The sequence below is a fragment of the Myotis davidii genome, unplaced genomic scaffold (genome assembly GCF_000327345.1).
Source record: "Myotis davidii unplaced genomic scaffold, ASM32734v1 scaffold394, whole genome shotgun sequence".
Lineage (NCBI taxonomy): Eukaryota > Metazoa > Chordata > Mammalia > Chiroptera > Vespertilionidae > Myotis > Myotis davidii.
In genome coordinates, this window is record NW_006287548.1 from 3923709 (window position 1) to 3946479 (window position 22771).

General features: G+C 45.7%; 1 protein-coding gene across 7 annotated transcripts in view; it reads right to left on the minus strand.

Annotated features, from left to right (window-relative positions):
- Positions 1 to 22771, minus strand: part of PLEKHM3 (pleckstrin homology domain containing M3) — a 162854-nt gene that overhangs the window by 54290 nt on the left and 85793 nt on the right. For 5 of the 7 annotated variants that reach the window (XM_006759432.2, XM_015561121.1, XM_015561120.1 and 2 more), the window contains one exon: positions 15412 to 15475. In XM_006759432.2, coding sequence (XP_006759495.1) covers positions 15412 to 15475 — 64 coding nt within the window. Of the gene's footprint in view, positions 1 to 12525; positions 12989 to 13074; positions 13586 to 15411; positions 15476 to 22771 lie in introns of those variants that run through there. The other 2 variants (XM_015561124.1, XM_015561125.1) reach the window with 2 other exon arrangements.

Here is a 22771-nt window from a genome sequence, read left to right on the forward strand (position 1 = left end):
AGCAGGACTCCAGGCAGGCAGGGTCCTGGGCAGCAAGGCTTCATCTTGGATACGTGTGTATCCCAGTGATTGGAGCCAATGGGCAAGGAGGAGCATTAAGAATAGTCGCAGTTGTGAACACACACGCACACGCTCACACACACGAGCAGGGCGAGAGAGACGCCCTACCGCAAAGGTCTGTTTGGGACAGACTAGCTAATACGTAAACATGCACTGACCCAGGTCAGCCGAGCTGTGAATATAGAATGTGCTCCTTCTAAACTCCTGGAAACAAAACGAAAAGCTAATGCATGGTTTTATAAATCCCATGTAATCAGCCTGCTTTCTCTTTGGAACTATAAATGGGTATAATCTATAGGGTGTCTAGTTTCTTTGTTCTAGAATTTTGCTGCTGTTGACGACTGCTGGGCACTCACTGGGTTGGACGGAATGGGACTGTTCTGACCGCGTGGCAGTGGTGAAACGCACCTGTAGGAATTTCAGGAGCTGTGGCCTACTCGGGCCAGGTGGCTCCGGTCACATCGGCACCGAGTTTCTTGGTCATTAGGCTCTTTGGCCCGTGGGGTGCTGACACTCTGGGTGCATTTACCTGGTTCTGTTCCCCACTTTCCCCTTATTCCCTGCTCCACCACCCAGGGGAACGATTTGGTGGGGCTTCAGCAATAGCAGGGTCTGGCCCTGCTGCCTCCTGGGTCTTGGTACCAGTTTGCCTCTAGACATGGAGAACGTTGGTGCTGGAAGGAAATGGTAGAAGGTGGCGGTTCAGAGTGTGCCTCTGGAGAAGGGGACCCCTCAACTGCAGCTGACTGTATCCGTTATTCTTTGTTTTAAGTCAGAAACATTGCATCCCACATTGAAACAAAGGAGGGAGGGGGCTAGAATAGGACAGCCTGGGCCAGTGGTTCTCAACCTTCTGGCCCTTTAAATACAGTTCCTCATATTGTGACCCAATCATAAAATTATTTTCGTTGCTACTTCATAAGTGTAATGTTGCTACTGTTATGAATCGTAATGTAAATACCTGATATGCAGGATGGTCTTAGGCGACCCCTGTGAAAGGGTCGTTCGACTGCCAAAGGGGTCGCGACCCACAGGTTGAGAACCGCTGGTTTAAACCCTAGCTCCTCCACTGCTGGCTAGATAGACAGCTTTGGGCAAGTTCACTTCATTTGTAAAAGGTAGATAATAATAGTCTCTATCACAGAGGCTGTAGTGAGGATCAAATGAGGTCATCTGTGTCCACTGCAAACAGGGTCTGGCCTAAAGATAAGCACTCAATAATAAAAGTAACATTTTGGAGGCATATTTAAAAAGCAGATATTATTAATCTAATCATTAGGACAGCTTTTCCACTTTACAAAGATTTTTAAGCACCGGAGAGATTATGTGACTTACTAAAGGATAAGCTGTTGTCACCCTAGATTGTGGGGTTTTCTAAATGCTCTGCTCTCTCTCCTTGACTAAGTGATATGAAATGACAGTGAAATGAGCAAGCTCCTTGCCTTCAGTGAGTGTGCCCAGCTCAGGGGCTGAAGAAAGCAGACTGAAAACCCAGGCCCTTTTAGCTCCTCCTGCCTATCAGACGAACAGTCCCTGCCCCCCAGCAGGCAGTAGGCAGAGAAAGGAGAAAAAGATGAAACTCAAATCGGTAGTTTTATTACCTACGATTGCCTAGCCTACTTTCTCTCTGTACCCTTGACCTCTGCTCTAGCCAGGAATCCACTCACAATACCTCCCCCTGACCCCTTTTATTCTTCAGCTCTAAACCTTCTCTTATAATGCGCCATCCGTTTATTGTCCCTTATGCACACCTGAGCTGCAGTGGGCTCTCGCTGTTAGCCCAGCACAAACACCAACTCCTAGATAACCTGATTGATGTAGCAAACCCCCTACATGGCATATCATCTTCTTATATTTTTATTGGCCAACTTGTGTGTGCTGGGTGTTATTCTAACTGCCACTGGATAATAAGGTACTGAGATAATTTGTCTTTAAGGAATATGTAAAATCAAAATATTTAACTTGTTTATATAAGCTGTCCTTCATATCATATCTGTAAAAATGCTTGAAACAGTTATTTCATGGGGGGGGGGGGGAAGCAAATCATCAGTTGATCTCTGGCAAAGGAAAATCTTGACATTTGTCCCTGGGGACTGGAGGGGCTGAGATCTGGCTCCAGCTCCAGGTTCCTGGCTGTGCCCACAGCCGGGCTGCCTTGTGCAAACTGTCTGGGAAGCCCCAGAAAGTAGATGTAAGTAGAGGGGCTTCCTCAACTTCACTGCTTCTCAAGTATCATAAACTCATGGAATCCCGGTCCTGAAGCTGGAAGGGGCTGTAAAAATCGCTAATTCACCCTTTTACCTCACAAATGAGGACACTTCAGACTCGAGGTAAAGGGATGAAGGTGGTTTCTATCCAAATAGACCGTGACTCTCTTTTTGGGAACAGATATAGGACAAAGCCAAAGCCTGAAAAAAAAAGTGGTCCAAATTTGGATGTACTGTATAAAATTGTCATTTAAAGATGCCATATATCTTTAACTTACTGGTGAACAGGGCTAAGAATAATCCCTATAAGGGTTAAGTTAAAATCTATTAGAAAAGAAAAGAAACCCAGCTTTTATGAAGCCCGAGAAGTGCTAGGGACGGGGATATTTTCAGAGGTAAGCCGAGCTTCCACTCCTGAGTGAGACTTAATGGAACACACGCATTCAGGGAGATGCGTGGAATTTAAACACAATTCAACGCTGGTTAATTCCAAGAGTAAAGGCCCTTCAGTCCAAGCTGCCTTCCACCTCAGCATTAAAGGAAGCTAGAAAGCCAATTACACTCACAGCAGGGCCTCCCCGCTACTGCAAGGGAGGAATGAATGCACTGCAAATTCTGTGTGTGCTTTACACGCTAGTAAAACTATGCTTGCAGGTGGGAAGAAACATGGATTTTCTTTGTTTCTGCCAACATTTCAGTCTGGGAAGCTCCTCCCTTCTCTACTTGCAGAAATAGGGTGGACTCAATATTTTTTTAAGCACAGAAAATAGTCTATGATTGTGTAAAATTGAAAAGGTATCTGTGCACAGCCCACCCAAAGGGCATGCATCCTTCAAAGAGACAGGTGCTGAAGGTGCCTACCGTTTGGGGGAAGCCCAAACCAACCCTCTGGTCCAAACTCAGGCCTCTCAGCAAGACCAAAGAAAGGTGGTGAGGCTGGAGGGCCAGATCTGAGTGCTCCACCATAACCCCAGGGAGAGCTCCTTGCCTGGGGGTGGGGTGAGTGGGGGGGTGGGTTCTCCAGGTGCAATTCCCCATGCGGCCACCAGGGGAAGGCTAGTCTAGGACCACCCTGGAGGCAGGGAAAGCGTTCCCTACCCAGGTGCTGGGCCATACGGTGACAGTTGCTGCTATGGCAAAATCCAGGACCAGGAACACCTACAGAACCCGAGGGGTAAACCTTGGTGTAGTAAACATTGTTTCTGTGGTGTCAGCTGGAGTCTGGTGTCCACAGATGGCAGAGTCTTGGTGACACTGGAGAAGGCAGGCTACAGGGAGCCACTGGTGAAAAGGTCCCCATCTCATAACAACACTAAGACCAGCACTTATACCACTAGGAAGGCTCATATACTTGACCCTGAAGTCAGCAGCAATTCAGGACATTGTCATATGCAGAATGAAGCAGGCATTGTCCACAGAACTTGCAAAGATCTGAGCTCTCAGGTCCTCACTGGCCTTGAAATAATGTCCTGTCTCTAACCTGGGGTCCCTTCTCCAGGTGTCCCCAGATTCTGCTCTCTAGTCTTTGATATCAGCCTCCAGGTTCCTCTCCAGGTAGGAGGCCAGGTCATTCAAACATTGCATAGTCACCTTCTCACTCTGGAGCCCCCTATGCGCCCCCTCCCCTCTTGCCCTCCCCACTGCCAGGCCCTGGGCCCCCAGCTGTCTTGCACGCTGGTGGAGTGGGACACGGAGATCCGGGAGCCCGATGCCTGCAGAGACACAGGCCGTGCTGCTGGCCAGTCCCACGGGGCCCAGGGTGGCTGGAGAAGCTGGAGTGGGTGCTGAAGTTCATGTTGTTTGGGGAGGAAGGTGAGAGGCCAAGACTCGGGTTCAAGCCGCTCAAGCACAGTTCTAAGTGCCTGATAGATATGAATGCCTCTAAACCTCACAAAAACCTTTGGGGGAAGGTACTATATTCCCCACTTCAGAGATGAAGTGCCTCTTAAGAGAAGTGACTTGCCCAAGGTTACCTAGTGAGTCTGGCATGAGCTGGCATTTGAGCATGGGCAGTCAGGCTCCAAGGCCCCAGCACATAACCACTGCACCATCCACCCGTCTGCGATGCCCAAGGTCAGGTATCATTACCGCTTTGGAGACCTTTGCTCCAGGCAGAAACTCCATCCCACGCCGGCCTCACGCTGGCCTGCTGGTCTCCTGACAGCCATCTTAATTTTGATTTCTATTTAATTTTCCACCTCACAAAGCAGTGCCGGGCAGAGGGAATCTGGGGATACCGTTTGAATATGATTTATTAACCGACAGCTCCGGAAAGTGGAGGGCTTCCTTGCTGCCACCTGACCTCCGAATGTTTGCGTTGCTGCCCTGACCTTGCAGAATGACCTGGAATGGCTCACCCGTTTCCTTGTGCGTGTCCACTCTCTGAGCCCTGCTGTCAGCCTGTGCATGTCTGTCAATTAGGACCTCGAGGGCTGGGGCTGGGGTCTGTAGGCTTTTGAGGAGCACAATCTAACCCTAACCTCTAGATTCCTTCTCGTAATTGAGCATTCATTAGTTTGACGGAACAAAAGCAGGCATTCTCTAGTATAAAGCAGAGGTCAAAACCAGTGGCTGTGTTTTGTTTGGCCTGCAGTGTGTTTAAATATTGAGAAATTTCACATAAAAATACGGATTTCCGGCTTTTCTTGGAAAACGGGAAGGCATGACAACGGGGGCGACTGAGTAGCAGCTGTCCCCGCAGAGGGGGGCACTCTCTGGTTTGTCATCACGGCCGCACGTCTCACCTTGGCCCTGCTTGGGCACAGATGCCGCTTGCCTGGCCTCTGCCATAATCCAAGTCTACTGAACCCTGTTCTAAAACCCTGTTCCCTCCTTTTGAACGTGGACGGCGCTGCCCAGTGTGCTTGGCCCACACTACAGCTGCCCCTTTCTATCCTGTCCCCAGCACCTGACACAGAAAGTGGCACATAAGAGATAGTTATCGCTTCCTTCTTATCTGGGTGAATAAATGAAGGACTTGCTCTCAGAAAGAAAGTGAATTTGAGGGACAAGAAACCTGTTCGACAGCTAGGAAGCCCAGGCTTGTTAATGCTTCGGCAGCTTTCTGAATGACCGAGGCTGCTGCCTGGGCCTTTGCATTGTTTGCTGTGCTGTAAAGATCTTCCCTGCTGTCATCAATGACTCCAAATCTTGTTTAACATTCCAGGAGCAAATGTGTTGATGGTTTAACAGGATTTAGCCAGAAATAAAAACAAAACAAAACAAAAAACAAGTCATAATAGGAAGAGCTGTCCCAGTCAACCGTCTATTTTTTCCTCAGAAAAATGAGGGTGGTGATGTTGAAAAGCAGCAAGTTCCAAATGTAGATGGAACTGCAGGCTGCTGTCACAGCCAATAGTCTTGGCTAAGACACACGTGCTAATCTGTCCTTTGCGGCGACCACACTTCCGGTTCCAGTTCTGGAGCACCGTCCAGTGCATGGACTTTGTGGAAGTGCTAGAACCTCCTACGCCCTCAACACCTAACAAGAAAGCTTTCTCTCGATCCCCCGGCCCCCTGAAGAGCAGCAGCAAATGTAGACTGTTGACATGAGGCCCCGGGGGGCAAAGTCCCACTGGTATCGCTAGGTTGAGCAGAATCCTGGGCAGCCTCATACCAGAAGTTCTTAGCACACAGGCAGAGTACAGGAGTCTGACCACAATCAGTAAGAACCATGAGTCCTTTTCTGAGAAAATAAGTTCTCTCAACTTCAAGGTGACCATGGCTCTGGACACACAGTATGTGCTTAGTAAATGTTTGCTAAATGAAAAAATGAACAGGAAGAGAACACCCAGCCAGGGGTTTGGTGATAGCAAACGATCATGTTTCAGGAGCACAGGTGGGTGGGAACAGTTATAAACTCTACCCTCTGCAGCTCTAGGCTGGGGAGACTTTCACAATGTCTTTAGAACAGACTTTCATTTCTCAGGAAAGCAGAGTGACCCCATCATACTCATTCCATGAATGTTTGCTGAGACAATTTATCAAAATAATCCTGAAGCATGCAGTCCAAACGTTCTTCAGAAACGTCCAAGTCAGTAATGCAAATGTTCTCCTGCTCGTTTTCATCACAGAAACACTGTGATCGGTCACGAGGGGTTCGGGGCTCCCAGGGCCCAAAAGTCCCCCGTCACTCCCCTCTGCCTGGCCCACATCCACAGGGCCGCGCGTCACCTTTAGAACCACAGCTTCTAGGAAGCCTTCCCTGACAGCTGAGTTCCCAGGCGTTTGCTCTGGTTACTACGGCTGAAAACAAATTACCCCAAAACCTAGGCAGCCTCTAAAACCTAGGCAGCCGCAGCCTCATCTCATAGCAACACTAAGACCAGTACTTATACCACTAGGAAGGCTCATATACTTGACCCTGAAGTCAGCAGCAATTCAAGACAATCGTTTCATTATGCTTAGGTTCTACAGGCCCGAGTTCAAGCAGGACACAGTGGAGATGGCTTGTCTGAGCTCCATGGTGGCTTGTCCTCTGTAGCCTCCTTGCAAGCTAGGGGTGGGAGCCATTGAAGGCATTTTCACTCATGTGCTTGGTGTTGATAATGGCTGTCAGCCAGGACTCCTCATGGGCTGCTTGACATAATGGCTGCTTAACAAGAGTGAACGTCCACACAGAGCACCAGGATGAAGCTGTATCATTCTGTGACCCAGCCTTGGAGGTCACACAGCATCACCCCCATGGTCACAGACCCATCCAAATCCGGGGAGAGGGAGTGCAGACCCCGCCGCCCCCTCTCGACGGGAGGATGTCAAAGTCACAGTGTACGCAGGGCGTGCGGGATGATTTGTGCCCACCTTCACAAACAGAACCTGCCACACTTGGTTAGATGTGGTTCCCAAGGGCCCTGTGTTCAAACCCACTGACTTAAAAGGTGCTTATCTGCCTCCTTCATTAGACTGTGAACTCGATGAGGAAAGGAACCGGGACTCACCTTCGTGCCCTCTGTTCCCAGCCCAGTGCCCGGCACACAGAAGGCACTCAACGCATTTGTTGAACTGAACCGAACAGAAAGAAGAGCCAGAGGGCCCTCTCCTGTTGGCTGTTGGTGGCATAAGGGAAGTTTGACCAGGGAAACAGAATTAGCAGGAGCGGGGAGGACCCAGACCCCTTTCTGGGGCCAAGGCTACTCGCTGTGAGTGTATCATACATGAGAGGGAGGCCTCTCAGGCTGTTTATAGAAAGTAACTGTAAAGAGTCGTTGCTGATTTCGTATTTCTCTTTTCTTGAGCTTTTTGAAAGTATTTCCCCCTTTGTATCTCTGTGTCTCAGGCCTGGCCAGTATGAGATTACCCAAGAGGCTGCCTGTTTTTAATACTCAGACGCTCGCTCATGTCGCACAGCAGCCGGACGCTGGACAAGGAGCCAGAAAACCTCGGCTTCCGTCTCAGTCCGGTCACTTGGTAGGAGCTGGGTAGCTCTGGCCAGCCACTAGCTTTCCACATCTCAGTTTTCCTGCCTGTCAAGGGGGGTGTGAAAAAGGCAGACCTGCCTCTCTCTCAAAGTTGTTTGGAAAAATGCTTTTTAAAAGATAAAGCAAAATACAAATACCAAATGCGATCATTACAGGATGCGGTGGTTTGAGAACACATTCGCGTGTTCTTTGACAAGCCTGCTTTTGGAAGGTGAAGTCTAATTCTCTTTTCCATAACTGTGGGCCCAACAATGTGACTTCCTTCAAGTGGACAGAATGTGGCAGAGTGATGGGAGCTGGCTTCCGGAGCAAGGTCTTGAGGAAGGACAGCTTCACCTGCTTCCACGCTCCGGGTCGCTGGCCAGTGGGAGGCTTCCCACCAACCACCAGCACCAACTCGCCAGCTGTGCGATTAGCCCACCTTGGGAGGCAAAGGTGTCTTTGGGTGACTGCAATCCTGACCAACATCTGGACTGCAACCTCCTAACAGACTCCACACCCAAACTGCCCAACTAAACTGACCAAAAGTCCTCACCCAAAGAAACAGGGAGACAATGAAGGCTGACTTTTAAGTTACTAAGTTTTGGGGTAATTTCTTATACGGCAACAGCTAACTAATACTAACCAACCAGTGGTGTGGCAGACATTTCTGTTTCTCTGACCGTGTGATGAGTGATTTTGATCCAAATCCTTTCCTGCCTATTCCTAGTGACTCACATGTGTGAGGGTCCAATTCCACCGCCAGTCTGATCCAGATGGTTGGATGCCAGGAAACTGGATGCCCGGGAAAGCAATTTCAGCAATGACTAAACAGTACTCAATTCTGCGGTGTATCCTCATCTATTACAATGTTGTTTACACTTGACGGGCTGAGGGTTGGCTTCTGGAATCCTCATCTCAACCTGGAGGACAGGGCTGTCTATCCAACATTCACACACAGTCATCTTTCCCACCTGGTTCCCAGCACAGCCACACTGCCTGCTACTGCGCCTGCCCGCCTTCCCTGTGCTCAGTCACTGCTCTGCGGACCAGGTGTGTGGACACAGTTGGGTGTGGAGCCTGGGTGTGCAGACAGACAAAGTTTTATCTAGGCAAAGACTAATCAGCTGGTATAAAGAGCAATCTGTATCACCACCTTGTTGATCAACTACTTCAAGTCGCTCAGAGAGCTGGTTCCATCACCCAAACACCAAAAGCCAGCAGTAAGATCAGCAGGACTCCAAAGACGGAGGCCTTGGAGGAGCAGAGACCCGGCGCCCGCCCCGGCGTGGCAGTACTGTCACTCCTCCCTCCACCCAAGAACTGAAACGCCGGGGAGACTGAACCCGAGGCAGGAACTGCTCAGCACCCACCGCCCCCCCGAGAAACTGACTGTTTGCTCTGCTGCCAACCTGCCCATCCTTCACGGAATAGCATTCGATCCCCTCCTTCCCTCCGGAAAGATCGTCAAGGGAAACACACGTTAGAGATCCACTTATTTAAAAGGCATGACTTTCCCACAGATAACATATGGAAAACTAACTCATTAATTGGTTGGAGCAACCCTGGCTAAAGGAGCGATGTTTAGTGATGTTTTCCTGAGGCCTCATTCCTGCCTCACCCCACGTTATGCTCAGGGGGGTTTGAAGGCAGCGGGCAGTGGCGGGCACCGGCGCTGGCCACAGAGCAACACAGGCGAGCTGTCACACTTTGTTTTTCTGCTTGTTAAATCCGAATGCTCCTAATTAGTTATCCTGCCCGCTAACGCCTGGGCGGACAATGGCGTGGGGATCGGGGGTGCTGAGAGGCTGTGAATACGAGCTCCTCGGCTCCTGAGGCTGGGGGACTGCTGACTTGGCTGTGGTACTGAGGCGCCGTGTTCCTCTCGGCTGTGAATTGAAAGACGGCAGCCCCGTGTGAATAAAGGTCATCACCTGTTACTTCTCCGGTGAAAGGGCAGCTGCGCTGGGTGCCCACTTAGGCTCGGCCTTTGTCTGCTGGCTCTGAATAGCGCCCACAGACAATAACATTCTCTGAGTCTGTGTTTGCTTGGCGGGGCAGGGCCAGGCGAAATTACTTGCATAACTTCCTGGGAGAAGAATTCAGTAAAGTGTGTTTTTAACAAGTGGCCTTGAAATGCCTTCAACATGGCCTTTTGGTGATCACACTCACTAGCTAGACAACACGAGAAAATCTGCAAGCTGCGACCACCGTCTGCATGACTCCTCCGAGGCCAGTGCTGACATATGTTTAGGTCACGCAGATGACAATTCCTACGCATGGGTCCGGAAGACTAGCAGAAAAGTTCACTGAAAAGGTAGCTAGCTGTTCAGGAATGTTTAATGTTCAGCAAGTTGAACAACTCACCATTATTCTGACATATAAAAAGCAGAGACTGTCATTTGGTTTTAGAGATCAGCATTTCTAATACTGTTTTGTTTCGGGGCTAACATGAAAATGATTAGTTTGGTTTTCTGTTGGGAAGAGAGCTAGCGAGTTTAGGTTAGTGTACGTATGTGTGTGTATCCATCCATCCATCCATTCATTGGAAGTATATGCCCAGCTGCTTGAAGTAAGTGTTACTGTGTCAGCATAAAACAAACCGGCAGACCCTTGGGCCGCTGCAGAAAGGCAGTCTGCACTCGATTTCCTCCTCTCTCCCTGGCTCCTGAGAGTTATGGGTCCCCCTCTCTGGCATCATTTCCATTTCACGTCTCTTTAGTGAGTACTCCAAACTCCAGACTTTTCCATCTTTTTCATCATTAAAACTTCTCTGTTCCAGTCTCTCACCCCTCAAATATCATGCTATGTTTTCAACTGATGAATAAGACAAATGAATTGGTGCCAAAATAATTTCTTTTCTTAGGTAATATATTTCATATTAACTAGAACCTAAATTGCCTTAACCTGCAGGTAGAGTCTGGTTTGGAAATGTAGGGAAGGTGAACCATGGGCAAGTCAGTTCTTCAGACGGTCCCACAAGAGGAATGTATGTATTGGGCGGTGAGTGAGGTGGTGCAGGGAGTGGGTGGGGAGGGGCCCCCTCTACCCAGCCGCCTCACCCATGGGACCCTCCAGTATCCTTTCTCATGAATCATGGACAAACAGAATCATTTAGTGCTTAGCTTACACATGCCCCAAAGGTGAGTAACACCAGAAGAGTTCGTCATTAATATACATTTTGGGTTTTTGTCACCAGAGCGCGAGTAGCCAAAATTTAGAAGTTAAACCTGACCTTTCCTTTCAGCAGGTAGCGGGAACTTGAGAAGAAATCTCCTATCACTTACTCAGTCAGAGGAGTGACACATTAAACCAGGGGTCTGATTTGCTCCTTACGAGCAACTACACTCTCTTGAACATTAACTTACATAGGCTAATGTATTCTACTGGTAAAATGTGGAACCTTCTCAGTGTTAAAATAGCTGAGGGGACGCGGGAAGGGGATGGTTTGCCCGTGGTTCCCAGGGAAAGGGGAGAGCTATGCACGCAGAGTTAGGGCGTCTCCCTGCTGTCTCTCACAGGAGCGTCTCTTTTTATTGTATCCCCATCTTAAAGCTTTTCCATGGGTTGTGATAGTGATGGATAGACTGAAAATAACCAAACACAAATTCTATTCTGCTTCCCATTCTCAAAGTATCAAACCAGGAGAGAGTCCTTAAAAAGTAGTGCCTCCGTTTCAGAACATGCACCAACAGTGCTGGAAATATCGGGGGTGGGGGTGGGGATGACACACTGTAAAGTAATCCCCATGATGTACACTGAACCCAGTACAACATAATATTGAAAGTAAACTGTAATTGAAACATACAACTTAAAAAAAAGAAATTTTGAGATTTATAAATTTTAAAGCACCAATACGTGTCCATTGGTTCACATATGTTTAGTCATTGCCTGCCAAATCCTTTATAAGAACCACCTGTGGGTTCCAAAACACCACTGTGCAGTCTCACCTCCTGAAAGGAAGTTTCTGTTCATATGATTTTATTTTGTGTTAGATTTACAGTCAAAGGATTTAATAGGATTTTCTAGAAATTTTTACTTTGCTGATCAGAAACTCATCTGAAATTCCAAACTTAAGAATGGAGTAACTCAGGCCTCTGCCCCATCTCCTCCCTCCCGTGGCCCTGCTACCAGGCCAGGAAGGGCCTTGGCTCCTGTCTTTCATGTTACATGTTACGGCGCTGCCGCCAATTACAGTCAGGTAGTGACTTCTTGTTCAGCTGCTGCTTCCACGATGTGCTAATAAAACCCAGTGAGTAACTTAATCCCTGGGGAAATAGACCATTAGGGACTCGGTAGCAGCATAAGCTACAAATGTGGCCAGTAACTGGCACCCACTGGCCCGTAGGCAGGTGAAACCAGTTCCAGCACCACTTGAGGGAGTTCGTCTGTCCAGCAGGGTCCGTCTGTGCTGTGTATTTTCCAACACCCAAGTGTACGATCATAGGGGAGAATGCAGGCAGAGAGGCCAGGACGGTCAGATAATGAGAAGGGGGAAATGGCCTTGAATTCAAGCTGCATTAGTAGCTTGAATTCTTCAGCCAAATTGTTGAACTGAGTCTATTGGCTATAACTTTAGGGATTGTTATTTATGAAAATGAAAACAGACACACAGAGAGAGATAAGAAGATAGTAAATATTTTTGTGCCAGAGTTCTTTCAGCACCGTAATTTTTGTATTATTAGTGTTTTGCGTACTGCATTATGTTGATTGTATATACTTAAATTATAAATCCTCCTTTACAATGTTTATTAAATTCTCTTATTTTTTCTTTCTGGAGAGAAAGATGTCTATGTTTTGTGTTTTTAAACTATAAACTACTAAAAAATAATCAAATTCTTAAGAGAAATTTGGAGAAAGAAACCTGCCTTTAGGAAGGATATTTGTATTATTACTGAGATCTGTAACTCTTTAGCTACTTGCTTTAGTTTATCTTCCTCTCCCCTGCAAAATTTATAAACTGAAATGCATGTCTCTATCGCTGTTTTCTATGAGAGAAAGATCTGTGTTTAGAGAGAACTTTGTTTCAGGGGTGAGGGGAGAAATGACTGACTGTGAAAGTCCTCAGCTGACATGAAACAGGATGACAATAAGCCAGAGGCCAAACGGTACAGGACAAATGGGGCTGGTCAGCTGGGGCAGGTAAGCTGGGCCACCTGCCACCACTAATATGCTCTGTCACAAAGCAACAGTATTTTTTTCCTCTGTGTGTTCCCTTCCCTTCCCTGCTTATCTGCAAGAACAGTTCAGAGCCAGAAAATGTGGATGAGATTTACTCAGAAGCCAAGGTTAGATGAGGTGGAGGTGCCCTTCAGTATTGATAGCCTAGATGCAGACAGATCAAAAGCTAAATCCAATTTAACCCACCCCAGGCAGGAAAAGCAATTGAATTAAACCTCCTCTAAATATGATAAGTTTGGGGGTTTTAAAGCCAGGCACCAAGAGCCAGGTTGGAGTAAATGGACGCAGGGAGCGCGAGCCGCCCCGCCCCCAGGGAGTCTGATGAGCTGCTGCTTCGCCTCTATTGCTTTACTACTGAGGCTGAGAACTGATTAAGCTGCTTATGGGGTTAATGGTCTGCCCGCCAAGACTTATGTAAGCTGCTGGGCATGTATGGTTTGAGTATTACAAGGAAAAGAAAAGGAGATGGGGGAGGCAGCAGGGTACAGGGAAGCTTTAGAAAGCAGGCTTTATTATGTCACATAGATGTACTACTTTTGACGCTCCAAAAGGAACATGGAATTACTCTGATTCTTTCTCTTCATCTGGTATCAAAACTCATTTATGAAAGGCTTCCTCAAAGAGGACTCACTTTGGAGCCCACCCGTTTTATTTTCAGCCACCTCTACAAGACCAGGTTGGTGCCTTTAAACACTTCTCAAGTGATAGTTTGGTTCTCAGATACTATGATCAGGTAAAGTCCTAGAAAATAGATAAATGCATAATGGGTATTTTCATCATGCTTCTCCTTGAACACGACTGGGCAGTCATAACTAAAAATATATCGCTGCCCTGGCCAGGTGGCTCAGTTGGCTGGAGCATCATCCCGTACAGGGTTGATCCCCAGTGGGGATGTGTTCAGGAGGCAACAGATCGATGTTTCTCACATCAATGTTTCTCTCTCTCCCATCTTCTCTCTCTAAAATCAATAAAAACATATTGGGTGAGGATTAAAAATAATAACAATAAATAAAAATCTATCCCTTTCCACCCCAGCCAGCAGACTGCTCGCTGCAGCTTGATCATGCAGCGATGGACAGGCAGATGTGAAGGAGTGGAGGGAGCTGATAGGTGCAAATAGGCTTAAACTCAATACCCAAATGAAATTAAAACTCTAATGTTCTCTCAGACCTCTCCCACTAAATGCTCTAAAAGTATTTCTTTCATTTAAAACAAATTTCCTACCTTTAAGGGACAAAGAGAACACGAAAGTCTTAAGTTTAAACTACAATTAAGATTTTTTTGCCTTGAAAAATGACTTAAGGATCTGTAGTTTTCCAGTTGACCTCATTTCTTCTGGACGAAACCACCAGAGAGGAAAACAACCAACAAAAGAGCAAAATCACAGCAGTTGGAGATGTTCTGGAAGTTGTCGTAATAACTTTTTAAAATTAACTCTTGAAAGAATTAATCGATATGCCTTCATTTAGTGTCTTCTTAGGGAGGGAGCTGCTGATTTAAAGGATTAAAACTATGCTTAACATATTCGGAACTTTGGGTTGGACAAATGATATTTTTCTTCCTGGTTGCTCACCTGTCAATCATTAAAAGAACATACACTAACAAAAGTATAAAAAGATTATTTTGGCTCCTATATGCTTTATGTTTTATTAAAATTATAGTCAACCAACTGTGTGGCTTGAGCACAAAGAGTTTAATAGTCACTGCTTTTACATCTTTTCTCCTCGTACAATTTTTTTACTGAGATATAATTCACATACCATAAGACTTACTCTTTTAAAGTATTCAGTTCACTGGTCTCTAGCATATTCACAAAGTTGTGCAACCAACCACCACTATGTAATTCCAGAATATTTTCAACATTCCCAAAGGAAATCCCAGATATTAGCAGTCCCCCTCATTCTCTTTTCTCCCAGGCCCTGGCAACCACTCATCTACTTTCCATCTCCAGGGATTTGCCTGTTTGGGGCATTTCATTTAAATAGATCATAAAATATGTATTCTCTTCTGTTTGGCTTCTTTCAGCACGATGTTTTCAGGTGCATTCACATTGTAGCATGTATCAGTACTGTGCTCCTTTTTATGGCCAAATAATATTCCATTGTATGGATATAAAAATTGTGTTTATTCATCAGTTGATGAATGTTTGGGTTGTTTCCACTCTTTGGTTATTATGACTATGCATGTACAAGTAAGTGTTAAAGTGAACATATGTTTTCAATTCTATTGGTACATATCTAGGAATGGAACTGCTGGGTCATATGGTAGCTGTTTAATTCTTTGAGGGCTTCCAGACTGTTTTCCACAGTGGCTGCACCACTTTGCATTCCCACCAGCAGTGTATGAGAGCTCCAATTTCTCTACGCCTTTGCCAACATTTGTTACTGTCCTGGAATATCTTTTTATACTAAGTTTATTTTTTCCATTATGAATAGAAATTAATTGATTATCAGAGCTTACAAAGAGAACTACCCCAAAGATGGCAGATTTCAGTGCCAAGACCACAATAAATAAAGGCACTCTCCCAGGGAGAAAAGAGAAATGAAATGGCCCCTCTGAGTACCTACCTGCTGCAGATCGGCGAGGGAATACAGGTGGATCTGTTGAAGGAGGTATTCTCTGGGGAAAATTCTGAAAATAAGGACAGAAACACACATGACCTGTGGTGCTGCCACAAAACACCCTTGTTCTGATAAGTTTTAAAGTCTCATTCAAGATCCCTTTCGTCTGCTTGCTCCCCTGTCCACCTGTACTCCTCCTCACACCCTCCAAGAAGTTGGTAATAATCCCATTTTTCAGATCTTTTTCTTCCTAACACGAGAGCAAGATGGAAGTAAACGTTTGATCTTGGATTTCTTCTGTAACCCAAGGTGCTCGCAGTACCATGTAATGGTCCAGGCCTGAGGGCCGCAGCACCAGGTTCTTGTACCAGCCAGGTCCCTGACAAGCTGTGTCATCTCAGGCAAGTCGCAAAACCTTCTTCAGCTTCTTCACTGTGGAATGAAGTAGACTGAACTCCATTCTCTAGGTATCTTTGCAGCTCCATTATTCTATGTCTAAATTAATAGAGTTGAGTTGAGGAAATCAGTGGAGTGGTAACTTGTGTGTCTTTTGTCTACAGACTCCTATGGGTTTCATCAGTAGGGATAGTACTGCTCAATATCACATCAATGAACTATCCTCTTATGTGTATAGTAATAGTATTAAAACATAGGCACAAATGGGAACAATGGAACAAAACCGTTCAAACTGGGACTCCCTAACAACGTCCAATATCTTTGGCTGCTGTCGGTTCATAGCATCTGGATAAATGACAGTGAGTGAACTTCAAAAACACACAAACATCCCAGGAGAATATGGATAAGGATACAGGTACCAAGGTATAGGTGATTAGAAACCACCACCACCACCACCACCACCACCACACACACACAAATAAAACTCATGGTTCTCACATTTTCTCTCTCTTTTAATGGTACTCTGCAATTTTTTTTGTGTCCTCAATGAAAGAAACCACCAATTTATTTAATCTTTATAACTGTCCACTATGTGCCAAGCACTGTGCCAGGCACTAGGAAGATAATTCTAAATAAGACAGTCATAGTATTTGAGTTCAAGAAGCATAAAGTCAAGTGAGGAAGAGGTACGTACACTGGTAATTACAATATGTGTGGTTACTGAAAAGAGTTATGCGTTGGGTATTTCTTTCTGGAATGGTCTAATGTGGTGGGTCCCAAATCTGGCCATCTCTTAGAATCACTTGGGGAGTCTTTAGGAAACCATAGGGCATAAGCCTGGGTAGAACTCAGAAATCGGTGTTAAACAAAACAAAATATCCCCTGATAATTAGGGCAGCCAAAGTTTACAACCACTGCCCTAATAATCACCCAGCTCACTGGGAAATTCATGATTCAATCTTTCTATTAAGTATGCATTACTTGACAAATCCTAGAGATTAAATCATTTATCCCTTTACCCAGCTTCCCCTAATATTAACATTTTACTCAACCAAGTACATTGATCAAAACTAAAAAATAAACTATTATGTAAAGTATACTTTATTCAGATTTCACCAATGTCCTTTTTCTGTTCAAAGATACAAACCAGAATACAGCATTGCATTTATAGATTTTAAAAACACAGTAGCCCCCCACGCCCCATCCATGGTTTCACTTCCTATGGTTTGGTACCCCAAGTCCAAAAATATTAAATAGAACATTCCAGAAATAATTCATAAGTTTTAAATTAGGCACCATTCTAAGTAGTGTGGTGAAATCTCACACTGTCTTGCTCTGTCCTGCCTGGGATGTGAATCGTCCCTCTGTCCAGTGTGTCCATGCTGTATGTACTGACCATCCTTTAGCCATTTAGTAACTGTCTCAGTTGTCAGATTGACTGTGGCGGTGTCGCAGTGCTTGTGTTCAAGTCACCTTATTTTGTTATTATAATTGTTCGATTTTATTACTGGCCATTGTTGTCGATCTCTTACTATGCCCAATTTGTAAATTAGATGATCGTAGGTATGTATGTATAGGGAAAAACATAATATGTAGGATTCTGTACACTTTGTGATTTCAATTTCAGGCATCCACTTGGGGGTCTTGGAAGGTATCCCCATGAATGGATAAGAGGGGGGACTACTGTGTGTGTGTTTACTCATTTGTAAGGAGACTGGAGACCCAAACATATGTGCAAAAAGGAAACACAGGACAGTCTTCCAGTGGGACTACGAGGAAATCAGTGTGCCAAAATCTAATTCAGGGATGGAGGGTGTTTGAGCACAGCTGAATGGAAGGCATAATCTTTGTCAAAGGCGACTGCTTATTAACAAAATCCCTTTAATAAGGTAAAATGAAAACAATGTGGCAGCAGGGCTGATAAATGGAGACAGAGTGAACCAAGTGGGTAGGCTGGAAAAATCATTTCAAAATTAGCTTCTGCTGCTTCCCTTGGTGTGTACAAACCTGGGTCAGCTACAGGAAGAGTTAGAAGAAGGAAGGCAACTGAAATGAACTGCAGCAGGGACAAGGGCAGGGTAGCACATCTATAATGTTTTGCTACTTAAAGTTTCTTCTGCTCCAAAACCAAAACATTCTATAACTGAGAACACAGGATATAAGAATTATTTATACGTTTACAAACCAAATCATACTTATTCCCTTAAGGTACTATAGCCAGTCAATTATCTAGTCAACGAACACTTAGTGAGGGCCAAAAATAAGCCAGGTGTTGTGCTAACAACTGCTGATATGTCAGTGACCACAGTTGATGAGCAATAAAGACAATGTCCAGTTTTAAAAAAAATTTTATTAAGGTACTAGAGGCCCGGTGCACGACATTTGTGCAAGGGGCTCGGCCCTTGCAGCCCCAGCTTTGTCCAGGTCGTCCAGAAGGACGTCCAGAAGGTTGTTTGGCTGTTGGTCTAATTAGCATATTATGATTTTATTATTATAGAAGATAATTGACATATACCATTACATTATACAGGGTGGGGCAAAAGTAGGTTTATAGTTGTTCACATGGAAAATAATACAATAATTAATAAATAATAAAAGAATGAACTCTGTTTCACATATTCACAACTGTAACCCTACCTTTGCCCACCCTGTATTAGTTTTAGGTGTATAATAATGATTTTATATTTATACACATTGTGAAATAATCACCACCAGAAGTCTATTCAACATCTGTCACATATGCAACACAGCATTATTAATGAGCGTTTCATGCTGTACATTACATCCCTATGACTTACTAATTTTATAACTGGAAGTTTCTACCTTTTGACCCCTTCACCCATCCTGCCCCCCGCCCACATTTGGCAACCCCCAATCTGATCTCTGTATCTATGAGTTTGGTTTCTTTGGTTTTTGTTTTTCGTTTTGTTTTTAGATTCCACATATAAATAGGATTATATGGTATCTGTCTTTCTCAGCCTGACTTATTTCATTTAGCATAAACCCCTCAAGGTCCATCCATGTTGTTGCAAATGGCAATTTTTTATTCTTTTTATGGCTGAATAATATTCCAAGTATATATACACCACATTTTCTAGTTGTTTCCATAAGTGGCTATTGTAAATAATGCTGCAATGAACATGGGGTGCATATATCTTTTAGTTTTCTTCAGATAAATACCCAGAAGTTAAATTGTTGGATTGTATGGTAGTTTTATTTTTAGTTTTTTAAGGAACCTCCAAACTGTTTTCCCTAGTGGCTGCACCAATTTACATTCCCACCAACAGTACACAAGGGTTCCCTTTTTAGCACATCCTCACCAATACTTATTTTTTTTCCTTTTTTCTTCTTTTTATTGTATTTGTATGAGAAGATGTATGTTAGCTGAACCTATTGTGGTACTAATACATGTAAATCAAACCATCAAGCTGTATATCTTAAACTTACAGTGATGTATGTCAATTACTTTTCTTTTTAAAAAATTGTTGACAGTATTACAGATGACTCCCATCCTTCCCCCCTTTACCCACCTCCGCCCAGACCCTAACCACACCCCTCCCCCTCAGGTATTTTTTTTATTTTTAACAATGGCCATTCTGACAGGTGTGAGACAATATCTTACTGTGGTTTTGACTAAATTTCCCTGATGACTAGTGATCTTGAGCATCTTTTCATGTAACTGTTGGCCACGTGGATGCCTTCTTTGGAAAATGCCTATTTAGGTCTTTGCCCGTTTTTTTTTAAATAAGATTGTTTGTTGTTGTTGTTTGCTATAGGGTTGTATGAGTTCTTTATGTACTTTGGATATTAACCCCTTATCAGCTATATGATTTGCAGTCATTTTCTCCTATTCAGTAAGTTGCCTTTCGTTGTGTTGACGGTTTGCTGTGCAGAAGCTTTTTAGTTTGATGTGGTGCCACTTATTTATTTTGGCTTTTGCTTTTGGTGTCAGATTCAAAAAAATCATTGCCAAGAGCTATGTCAAGAAGCTTATCACCTAGGTTATCTTCTAGGAGTTTTATGGTTTCACATCTTATGTTCAGGTGTTTGATCCCTTTGAGCTAACTTAGTGTATGATGTAAGATACTGGTCCAGTTTCGTCTTTTGCATGTGGCTGTCCAGTTTTCCCAACACCATTTATTCCAGAGACTGTCCTTTCCCCATTGTTTTTTCTTGGTTCTATGGTCATAATTTAATTTACCATATGTGCATGGGTTTATTTCTGAGCTTTTCCTGACTAACCTAGGTCCTTCTTGCTTCCAAACAGTTCATGCTGCTGCTTCTCACAATAGTTAACCAACTTTGGGCACAGTCATCCCTAGCATTCCTCCTAATACTTCCTTTATACAGCTCAAGGGAGCTGTGCATCTGTTTGGTGGTTCTATGAATGTAAATGTGTTTCACAAGTGTTTAGTTTCTCTCTCCCTTTAGAGAGACGCGGACCCCCTCCAGCAACACCTTATCTGCTGCGTCCTCTATCACCCTGCGGTGTCTAAGACTCCAGAGGTCATCACAGATGTAAAGAATTGGGAAATGCAACATATGCAGACAAGATAAAGAGCCTGAGCTTATTGTGTCTGGAAAAGATGTTGTGTCCACATTTAGTGGTGGCCATAAAAAATACAGACTTTTAGTACAGATCATGCCCATCAGCTCTTTTTCTCCCTGGAGGATGGATATTGTAGCATGAAAGCACCCAAGTCAAATGTGAGAATCAATTTCCTGAGAGGGGAGATGGAGAGATATCACAGTGATGCCTTTTCCTGTAAGTAAAATGAGGAAGAGATTTTGCAGCTATTTAGAGGGAGGCACACACTCTTCTGCTTAGAGGAGGGTAGGGGCTCGAAGGCAGGGTCAGGTAACTTAAGGCTCACGCCTGCTTCAGCCTCCTCCTCTTTCCCATGCCTTGTCTTCAAGGTAGACTGATTTCTCCAGATACTCTCTGAATATCTCCCTCCCGCAGACACCCACAGGGATGCGCAGGGTAAATAATGCCATGGGCCAAGCCCAGAGAAGCCTCACCACGTCCCATCTGGGGGGCACCCGGGATTTTCCCTGCTGTGGCTTAGAGGCACAAGCCGGCCCTTCTCCGGGGACTCCCAGGGGCCAGTCCCCTTAAACTCGTGCGGTGGCAGGGGTGGTGGAAAACCCTCAGGCCCAGGCATGCTCAGGTACACGAAGCTGCCTGGGGCGGATCTGACCAGGAGAGGAGGAGGCTCCGCAGGAGATGCAGAGATAAACTTGCAGGCACTTCAGGGACTGCCTAGGGAGCCATTCATGTCTAGGAGGCAACACTCCCGTCCCCTTAAGAAAGTCAGCTGGGCATTGATTTTTTTTTAAAGGAAACATTTATTTTTTTTATTTTGATTTTTATTATTAATGCAGTCAAGGAAGAATGGATGATGATTTACATTGTTTGTCAGAAAACAAAACATGTGGTCAGATCTCTCATGAATTTAATGCAAACCAAGTCCAGCCTTATGACCTCTGTGTCGTCACTATGGTGAAAACCTAAACCCGTACATACGTGTTTCATCGCAGTAAGAAGATGCTGAGTACGTGACATGCGACAAGCATCATGCTAGGCCCTGGCGACGTGGAGTCCAGGTGGAGCTTTTCTACTCTCCGGGAATATGCTGACCGGTGGGGCCAGCAGACGGAAGCCACCAGCTCCAGGCCACACCAGGGAGGGCTGCGCTCTGAGTCACGCCTGCAGGGGTAGGGGCAGACGCCTGCAGATACCTGGTCAGAAAGGGCTCCAGACCACCGACCAGTCTCCACTTGTTCAGAGGAACACAGAGGACAGTTCGTCTAACAAGTGGAGGGACAGGCATTCCAGGTAAAGGTGGGGAAGAGCAGAGAGGCCGCGGGAGCACACTGCTCCCAGGGAACTGCTGTCTGAGATGGAGCTGTACCTGGGTGCATTTCTGGGGGTGGGGGGGTGGGAGGGGTAGGGTATGAGTTTAGACAGACAGGAGGGATCCAGACACAAGACACCGTGAATGCCCTAAAATAGGGTGCCGGAGAAGTGCCTCAAGCAGGAGAAAGACATGGTTAGATTTGTGCCTCTAGAAGATCACCTACGGCCCTGGCCGGTGCTCAGTGGTTAGAGAGTCAGCCTGCGGACCAAAGGATCCCGGGTTCGAGTCCCAGTCGTACCTCGGTTGCAAGTTCCACAGCCCCCGTGGGGTCAAGTGTGGGAGTCAACTAATCGATGTATCTCTCTCACGCCGATATTTCCCTCTCTTTCCCCCCTACTCCTCCCTCCCACTCTCTCTAGAAATCAATGGAAAAAATATCCTTGGGTGAGAATTAAAAAAACAAATCACCAACAGCAGAACGGGATGCAGGAGGAGTGAAGGGATGGATAATTTTTCTGGTAACCTAGGTGAGAAATGATGGAGGCCTGCAAAGAATTTAAATGGCTTCCAGGGGGCTGAGAGAAACCTCCAGAAAGATAGGTTTCTGTAGCAACATCCACAGGTCATGATGACTGACAGGAAGCGAAGGCCAGGAAGGCGTGTGGGATTAATCACGGGTTTCCAGCGAGGTCCCCCAGGTAAACGGCAGCTCCATTTACTGGGAACAAGGAAGAGCAGTCGTGTTTGGGGAGACAGGGAAGCTCATTTCGGGGCAGGGGACTGGACCTGGCTGTGCAGTGGTGGGAGGTATGAGGTGAAGCCCGGAGAATGAATGGCAGGCCCGGGCAGCACACATCAGGGCAACAGAAACGCGGGGGCCTGGCAAAGCAGGACTATTTGAGGAGCGGCCACAGGAAGAAGCCCAGGAATTAGCTCCTGACAAGAGGAGAAAGAGCAGAGGAGCCAAGGAAGGGGAGGACTTCAGGAAGAAGAGGGTCAGGGGCAGCAAAGGCCACGGAGAGGCCACATAATGGGAGGAAGACCCTCAGGAGGCCCGAGAGAGCTGGACTTGGCAAACGGGATTCATGCGTGACCTCAGACAGAACGGT